The sequence below is a fragment of the Coregonus clupeaformis genome, unplaced genomic scaffold, assembly GCF_020615455.1.
Source record: "Coregonus clupeaformis isolate EN_2021a unplaced genomic scaffold, ASM2061545v1 scaf2532, whole genome shotgun sequence".
NCBI lineage: Eukaryota > Metazoa > Chordata > Actinopteri > Salmoniformes > Salmonidae > Coregonus > Coregonus clupeaformis.
The window spans coordinates 39,858-48,520 of record NW_025535986.1 but is presented as its reverse complement, the minus strand read 5'-3'; the positions used below and the strand labels follow the sequence as shown (position 1 = coordinate 48,520).

The window sequence follows — 8,663 nt, the reverse complement described above, 5'->3', positions numbered from 1 at the left end:
AGTGCTGCCTCGCTCCAGAGGCTCTGTCCCCGATCTGTTAGTGCTGCCTCGCTCCAGAGGCTCTGTCCCCGATCTGTTAGTGCTGCCTCGCTCCAGTGGCTCTGTCCCCGATCTGTTAGTGCTGCCTCGCCCCAGTGGCTCTGTCCCCAATCTGTTAGTGCTGCCTCGCTCCAGTGGTTGTGGGGAAATACTGATTAGTGGTCCGATGGCGTCCTACCCAACTAAACCTGACCACTCTGGCACTCATTTCTTCACGCATTGCTACTGCCATCTAGTGGCCATGCAGGCTACAGAAACAGACAATAAATACACATTCTCACATTTTTATTCCGTGACTTAAGACGAAACAGGATGATTTCAGAAATGTAGGTTTGAAATACAAAAAAAATAAAAAAATAACACATTCCACTGACACCTTAGAAAACAATCCACATAGTAAAAAGTGTCCACTCCACCTCACAGTGAATGTTTATACACGACACCCGGGACAAACTGACAGAGCCAACCTCTTTACATATTAGTGGGTTTCATGCACACCAGCGGCGTTACATCTTTTAAATTACGCGTAATCTACATAATCTAGAGTAGAACTAGAAAATAATCACTTTGTTTAGGCTAAATGGTATATGGGCTTGTCAAGATATTAGAACAGAATCTGAGATATGAGAAGGCTACTGCATAGGGAACCTGATACAGTAGACTTCAGAGGGGACAATGACGGCAAAGGGCTTCTTATATAGCACTGAGGCATGGGGGGGTACAGTCAGCCGATGTCCTGGTTGGTGAGAAAGAGATCCAATGGCAGCCATCTTGACTAGGCCAAAACAGACACAGCCAGTCAATACAGTCATACACAAACAGACACACACAGACACACCTCACCAACTCATTCACTCAATGTCGTCTTCTGCCAAACTCTGAGCGCTCACGATTCTCTGAAAAACAGGGAGAGGAAATTTCACTGAACTCCTCCAGCCACGGTCAGGCCTGAATCCTGACCGTCTAATAAGTGACATGACAATAAAACCCATCTTTAAAGAAACAACTGACAAGATTAATGTCCTAGAGCTGAAATAACCAAGAGCCCCTGGGCGTTGGATCTCTAGTTTCATCTAGCATCCTTCCTTGTTCCAGAAGCAACCAGGGGGTTTATGAGAATGCACAGTTCTAATGTTCCTCTGAAAATAACATTCAACAACAACAAAACATTGGACTGTTTCTCCATGGTACCATTATTAGCATTTTTCGTGAATCACGTTCAAGTCACGTATAAGGGTCTATGTTTGAGCTAAACGATCAATTTTAGATACTTTTGGATGATTTGGAAATCATGAGCAAAAAATGCTTTTGATGGGATTTGTGTCACAAATTCTAAAACGTTAGCATTTGGAAACAAAGGCGGTCAAGGGCAAATGAAGGACGAACGAGTAATCCGTCAGCCATTTTGGAGACGCCTCAAAAATGGCTGACAATCCAGACGCCTCAAAATGGCTGACAATCCAGATGCCTCGTCTCATCCTCATGGCTGAGGGGAAAGTCAGCCATTTTGGAGACACTCCAACCCCACTTGGCCACAGTTCCATACCACTGAAAATGCACGCCCAATACATTGCTTCATTCTAAGTGTTGGAATAGAGACTTTGCGTCTTCCGTGGGAGAGAGCCTCCTAACTCACCTGGCTGATGGTGGGCAGTTTGGTGAGCAGAATCTGGAACACTGGAGGAGGCAGAGTCTGCTGCAGCACCTGCAACAGCTGCTGGGGTTGACCACACACTGCTATGGCATTGGTTAGATGGTCTACTCCCTTCTCACAGTCTCCTGTTGGGATGGTAGACATGGTTAGATGGTCTACTCCCTTCTCACTGTCTCCTGTTGGGATGGTAGACATGATTAGATCAGGTGGTCTAATCCATTCTCATCCTTCCAAGAAAAAAAACAGACGATTATGTAATTGATGTCCTAGAGCTGAAATAACCAGAGCCCCTGGTACAGGTCCCTGGGCTTTGGATCTCCAGTTTCATCTAGCACCCTTCCTTGTTTCAGAAGCTAACATTAGCAACCAGGAGGTTTATGAGAATGCACAGTTTAACATTGGACCAGACACTATTGCCACAGCTATTCCAGAAGGGGGTCAGTCTGACTAAGTTCAAGTGACCATCCTGTTATTCAGGACCAGATATTTAGTTATAGTCTCTTAGTAGTGTTTTAGGACTGGGAGTGTATGACAGACCAGGTGGTGACAGTTCACCTTGCGCTAGCAGTTCCTCTCCCAGTTGGATCTCCTCCAGGAAGAACTTCTGTACAGCCTCCGAGTCCTTCAGGTCAGGCAGCTAAAATGGCAGACAGTCAGTACAGAGGAGATCAAACAAAGAGCTTTCCAAAAGCACTACCTCCATATCATCTTCAATCATTAGCCCCCCTGACTGACTCTGGTCTGTCCACCGCTGGGAATGTGTCTTACCCTTGTTAGTCCTGTCTTCTCTTGGGAAGACTTCTGTTTTCTTCTGCCTGTTGAAAACAATTTCATATTTGATTACTGGTATGCTAAAGAAAGGGTGACTTGCAACAGACAAAAAGTCAGTTATACGAAAGGGGTAAGAGTCTGATTGTTTAAACCATAAACATAATTATGTTGAACACTAACGTTACTAGTCCATGTGGGGAGAGGTGGTTGACTTTGCTAACTATCTACAGTAACTACACATTTATACAACACCCTAAACTTGCTTACTAACTGTTGACAAAACATCCTTAATATTGGATTGACCCGATTGATTCATCAGCAATGTTATCCAACGCTAACTAGCTACATGGCTAAACGGATATGGTGGCACTTCGCTAGTTAACTATTGACAAGCTAACCAAATTGGCTACTAGTTAGCAATAACATTATAAACCAAAACACACTGCTCAGCGTATGCTTTTAAAATGAAGTTATATCACGCTAGATAGTTAGCCAAACATTTGTAAGCTAAGCTAGCCTGTTTTGTCGCAGGTACAAAAAAACACGGTGACTTGCCAGTTTGCTAACATGACTTACGTTCTTGCAGCCTTTTCTTGAAGTTAGGATCACTCCGTCGTTTCCTGTCGAAATAAACGCAGTATCCAACGAACAGGGCTCCGGCCACCCCGGCGGCCACGGTGCTGGCTTTAGCCCCCATCATCTCCGGCGAGCAGCAGAGACGCACCGCTAACTAGCCGGCATGCTAGCTACTGAGCCTTCCCGGGAACGGATCCTATTATACGACTCACACCTGCGCAGTGACTACTGCTGATATTTATATATATATATATAACGTTTCAAATTACAATACAGCTGATAGTTGAAATAGTGAGCAGGGCCGTGACTACGTCTTGCAACGGAAACGGCTTTACCCGTTTAAGAACCACATGAAAGCAAAACGAAACTGAATTTTTGTCCCAATAGAAACTCTCGTTTTCGTTGCAAAACGTTTTCATCGTTCACCGTTGATGGTTTCTGTTGCAAAACGGACGAAACGTTTTGCAACGGAATTGTTACACCCTAGAGTCCAAGGGTTTTACTTTACAGAAGTCAAGTGGATTTGCCATTTATTTTGAGTTACTGAAATTATTTATTTTGTTATTACTGTAGTACAAGTACACTACTACTAAGTACAGTCATCAAATAATTATTTCTCAACGTTAAGAGTCGACCAGCTGGACTTGAATACATTTTGGTCATTTATCTTTAATAGACCCTCTTCTCCAGAGCCAGTGCATTCAACTAAGGTAGGTAAGGCAACCACGCTATCCACAGATTAGTCGTTCCAGGTACATCTAGAGGTGTGAGTGTTGAGCAGATATCATGGCATGTGACATTTCCACCGGACCAAAGACAATACAATGAAGTTCAAACTATGGCATTTATTTCAAACAGAGGCTTCTTTTTTTTGCTTACATTTGTACAATAAATTACACATGAATGAATGCCCATTTTCTGATGGGCCTAATAAATACTATAGAGCTTTTTATAAGCTTTATCACACTCTCTATGTCCCAGACCATTCCATAGAGGTCCATAAAACTGTACAGGGCATGTACAGGTTGGAAAATACCATAGCCATCTTTTCAAAACCACTAAACCCAATGAGCAAAATCGGTTGAAAATATATCAACCAAAAATATGTATTTTCAACATCTTGTGCTCATAGGGAATGCTTCTGATACAAGCACAAGCTAACGTGAAAACAAAAACAAATGAACAAGCCAAGACAAGAGTACAAAGCAAATAACCAGTCTAGGAAAAAAAAAAAAAAACTATCTGAAAACCTCAGAACAACAAGTAAACAAAACAACAAATGAAACCAAATAAACTTTGTATGCATCCCAAATGGCACCCTATTCCCTATATAGTGCACTACTTTAGACCAGAGCCCATAGGGTTCCATTTGGGCCAGAATGAGAAACGAACTGGGAAAAAAACAACATACATGCTTTGACCCTCCTAACTATGTACACTAACGAAACTACGAGTTAAAAACAGTCCAACTGCCTGTACAGAAAAGTACATGTTATCATTATGAACAGTGCAAGATTATTAAATAGCTTGACTCAAAACACTCTTCTTCTCAATATACAAAATGTATAACAAAAGGCATACAATTACATACAAGTGCCAAACAACAGACATAGCTTCAGGTATCATACAGTTGGGATCTATACCCGGACTATTTGCACTGCCCCCCCCCCCCCCCACCCCATCTAAAATTTGATTTGATCTATACAAACTAATGCGGCCCAAATGGCACCCTATTCCCTATAGAGTGCACTACTTTAGACCAGGGCCCACGGGGAATCCCATTGGGTTGTTGTGCACTATCAAGGCAATAGGGTGCTTTTTTTTCTCCAGATGCAACCAAAGGGAGGAAAAACACTGGAGTCTGAAATAACGGTTGTATACACATACGGCTCTTCATTTTGTCATTAATGCACGTCTACAATATTGTTTCCACCATGATCCTGGTCAGATTATAGAGAACAGAACCAAAACATGATTATTTGTTGGTAGGGGTGAGGTGGGGGGGTGAAGGGTTGATTAAAACAACATGATTATTTGTTGGTAGGGGTGAGGTGGGGGGTGAAGAGTTGATTAAAATAACATTATTTGTTGGTGGAAGGGGTGAGGGGGTGAAGAGTTGATTAAAACAACATTATTTGTTGGTGGTAGGGGTGAGGGGGTGAAGAGTTGATTAAAACAACATTATTTGTTGGTGGTAGGGGTGAGGTGGGGGGGGGGTGAAGAGTTGATTAAAATAACATTATTTGTTGGTGGAAGGGGGTGAGGGGTGAAGAGTTGATTAAAACAACATTATTTGTTGGTGGTAGGGGTGAGGGGGTGAAGAGTTGATTAAAACAACATTATTTGTTGGTGGAAGGGGTGAGGGGGGTGAAGAGTTGATTAAAACAACATGATTATTTGTTGGTGGTAGGGGTGAGGTGGGGGGGGTGAAGAGTTGATTAAAATAACATTATTTGTTGGTGGAAGGGGTGAGGGGGTGAAGAGTTGATTAAAACAACATTATTTGTTGGTGGTAGGGGTGAGGGGGGTGAAGAGTTGATTAAAACAAGAGGACTGGTGAGGACTTGGAAATACCATCAATGATCAATTTAACTTTACTGTCAAGTGTATTTCACTTTATATTTTCTATAGAATAATCTTGGAACAATCAATTACAAATCTGGGACTCATTCTTTTTAGATTTCTAAATGTCTTCTACAGCAAAATGCTGAATCTGTATAAACTCCTATAATCTGTAGGGGTGAGATTTGATGAGAACACAGGACTGATGAGGGGTTGGAAACACCATCAATGACCGTTATAGGTCTCAGTATATTTCTCTTGGGATAATCAATTACAAACTTGGGAATTACACTGAACAAAAATATAAAACGCAACATGTAAAGTGTTGGTCCCATGTTTCATGAGCTGAAATAAAAGATCCCAGAAATGTTCCATACGCACAAAAAGCTTATTTCTCTCAAATGTTGTGTACAAATGTGTTTACATCCATTAGTGAGCATTTCTCCTTTGCCAAGATAATCCATCCACCTGACAAGTGTGGCATTTCAAGGTGATTAAACAGCATGATCATTACACAGGAGCACCTTGTGCTGGGGACAATAAAAGGCCACTCTAAAATGTGCAGTTTTGTCACAAAACACAATGCCACAGATGTCTCAAGTTTTGAGGGAGCGTGCAATTGGCATGCTGACTGCAGGAATGTCCACCAGAGCTGTTGCCAGAGAATGTAATGTTCATTTCTCTACCATAAGCCTCCTCCAACGTCATTTTAGAGAATGTGGCAGTACGTCCAACCGGCCTCACAACCGCAGACCATGTGTATGTCGTCGTGTGGGCGAGTGGTTTGCTGATGTCAACCTTGTGAACAGAGTGCCCCATGGTGGCGGTGGGGTTATGGTATGGGCAGGCATAAGCTACGGACAACGAACACAATTGCATTTTATCGATGGCAATTTGAATGAACAGAGATACCGTGACGAGATCCTGAGGCCCATTGTCGTGCCATTCATCCACCACCATCATCTCATGTTTCAGAATGATAATGCACGGCCCCATGTCGCAAGGATCTGTACACAATTCCTGGAAACAGAACATTTCTTCCATGGCCTGCATACTAACCAGACATGTCACCATTTGAGCATGTTTGAGATGCTCTGGATCAACGTGTTCCAGAGGGGTGGGACAACATTCCACAGGCCGTAATCAACAGCCTGATCAACTCTATGCAAAGGTATCTGTGACCAACAGATGCATATCTGTATTACCGGTCATGTGAAATCCATAGATTAGGGCCCAATTAATGTATTTCAATTGACTGATTTCCTTATATGAACTGTAACTCAGTAAAATCTTTGAAATTGTTGCATGTTGCGTTTATAGTTTTGTTCAGTATATTTTTATGCAGAATTGGCAGTTTATAATTTAATTCTACCTTGTTATTTCTCCTCTTCAATCTGGAGCGTCTAATCTAGATAATCTGAATGGCGTGATAAAAACAAGAAGAGTCATAAACTGACAAGATCCAACGCTCCCCATTAGGCTCCATTAAACCTGCCAGACGTCTCCACCATTGCACATGTACATACTGCCATATTAACTGGTAACCTTATTCAGTAGTAGGACAAAGGGCTAAGTCCCAAATGGCACCCTATTCCCTATATAGTGCACTACTTTTGACCTGAGCCCAAAGTGCCCTGGTCTAAAAGTAGTGCACTATATAGGGAATAGGGTGCCATTTGGGACTTAACCCTATTCATTAGATCCTGGCTGCCAGAAAGAGTTCTGTTCTCTCCACATCAACCTCTACAATCATTACAGTCATATACAATATCAATATAAGCATATGAATATCCCGCTAGAAACCATCAATATCTGTCACGTACACAGTCACAGGCAGGCCTGAGCAGTCTGTCACTCATACCGTCTTTTGAAAGACGGACAGTTTTCACTTCTAAGACCATCAGGAAACAGGAGGGTGCCTTTAGGGTTAGACAACAACAACAACAACAACAACAAGGCCCTAACAGTATCCTGTCTTTACATGTTCATCGGCTTCAGTCTGGATCCCTACAGTAGACCTACATACGAAGCCCCTACGGTCACGGTACTGGGTCAAGATAAGAGTTCCATTTGATGGGGGCAGTAGCCTTAGAAATGAAGACAGACAGAGAGAGAAATGCATGGCAAGGTTTCTCTGAGTACACGCACTACAAGGTTACGTTCAGTATGCGCTTCCTCATTCCAATGTGGCTTTGACCTTGTCCCTTTGACAAGGAGTGAGCTTTACATACACAGGGTCTACATAAGACAAGACACAGGACAAGGACCTTGATTACATCGTCAACCCAGACTACACTAACTCTAGACGGAAATAATCATTATTGCTTGAAGAAAACAACTCTTATAAATGTTTATCAATCAATTTAAAAAGAAAAACACACTTTTGTACATTTTGGTTGTCGTTGTATTCTTCCCCCAATCTTCATAAAAGTGCACTTAAGTGCAATTAGCTTGCCAGGGAAACAGTTGTGGATAGAAAATAGTGTTTGTTGTCTTGTTGGTCTGGTTGTCTGTCCTGTTGGAAGGGAGTTGGGAGTAGGAGTGATGAGGCCAGGCTGTTGGGAGGGAGTTGGGAGTAGGAGTGATGAGGCCAGGCTGTTGGAAGGGAGTTGGGAGTAGGAGTGATGAGGCCAGGCTGTTGGAAGGGAGTTGGGAGTAGGAGTGATGAGGCCAGGCTGTTGGGAGGGAGTTGGGAGTAGGAGTGATGAGGCCAGGCTGTTGGAAGGGAGTTGGGAGTAGGAGTGATGAGGCCAGGCTGTTGGAAGGGAGTTGTGGGGTGAAGGGGTCTGGATGAGGGTGGAGGTTTGGGTGGGGGCATTGAGGCCTGGGTGCTCTCCGGTTTGAGGTGGGGGTGTACTGAGGCCTTGGAGTGGAGGCGTTAGTGGTAGGGACGGGGCCTTGGTGGGCGTTGGGTGCTGACAGGGCCTGGGCGTTGGGTGCTGACACGGCCTGGGCGTTGGGGGCTGACAGGGCCTGGGCGTTGGGGGCTGACAGGGCCTGGGCGTTGGGTGCTGACAGGGCCTGGGCGTTTGGTGCTGACAGGGCCTGGGCGTTTGGTGCT

General features: G+C 43.6%; 1 protein-coding gene and 1 long non-coding RNA gene across 3 annotated transcripts; one reads left to right on the top strand and one right to left on the bottom strand.

Annotated features, from left to right (window-relative positions):
* Positions 1–309: 309 nt before the first annotated feature.
* Positions 310–3,363, bottom strand: LOC121580606 (mitochondrial import receptor subunit TOM20 homolog B). 2 transcript variants are annotated; one of them, XM_045219608.1, is made up of 5 exons: positions 3,041–3,363; positions 2,462–2,508; positions 2,249–2,330; positions 1,676–1,869; positions 310–935 (listed from the first exon to the last, which is right to left on the bottom strand). In XM_045219608.1, exons 1-5 carry the CDS (start codon positions 3,162–3,164, stop codon positions 891–893), a joined length of 492 nt encoding a protein of 163 aa, XP_045075543.1. In that variant the 5' UTR covers positions 3,165–3,363; the 3' UTR covers positions 310–890. The 2 variants fall into 2 exon arrangements, with proteins under 2 accessions (XP_045075543.1, XP_045075544.1); XM_045219609.1 differs by having other exon boundaries at positions 1,676–1,818; positions 3,041–3,355.
* Positions 3,364–3,648: 285 nt separating this feature from the next.
* Positions 3,649–5,906, top strand: LOC123488872. Its single transcript, XR_006660317.1, has 2 exons — positions 3,649–5,245; positions 5,514–5,906. It is a non-coding gene; the product is annotated as an uncharacterized LOC123488872 (long non-coding RNA).
* The last annotated feature ends 2,757 nt before the right edge of the window (positions 5,907–8,663 follow it).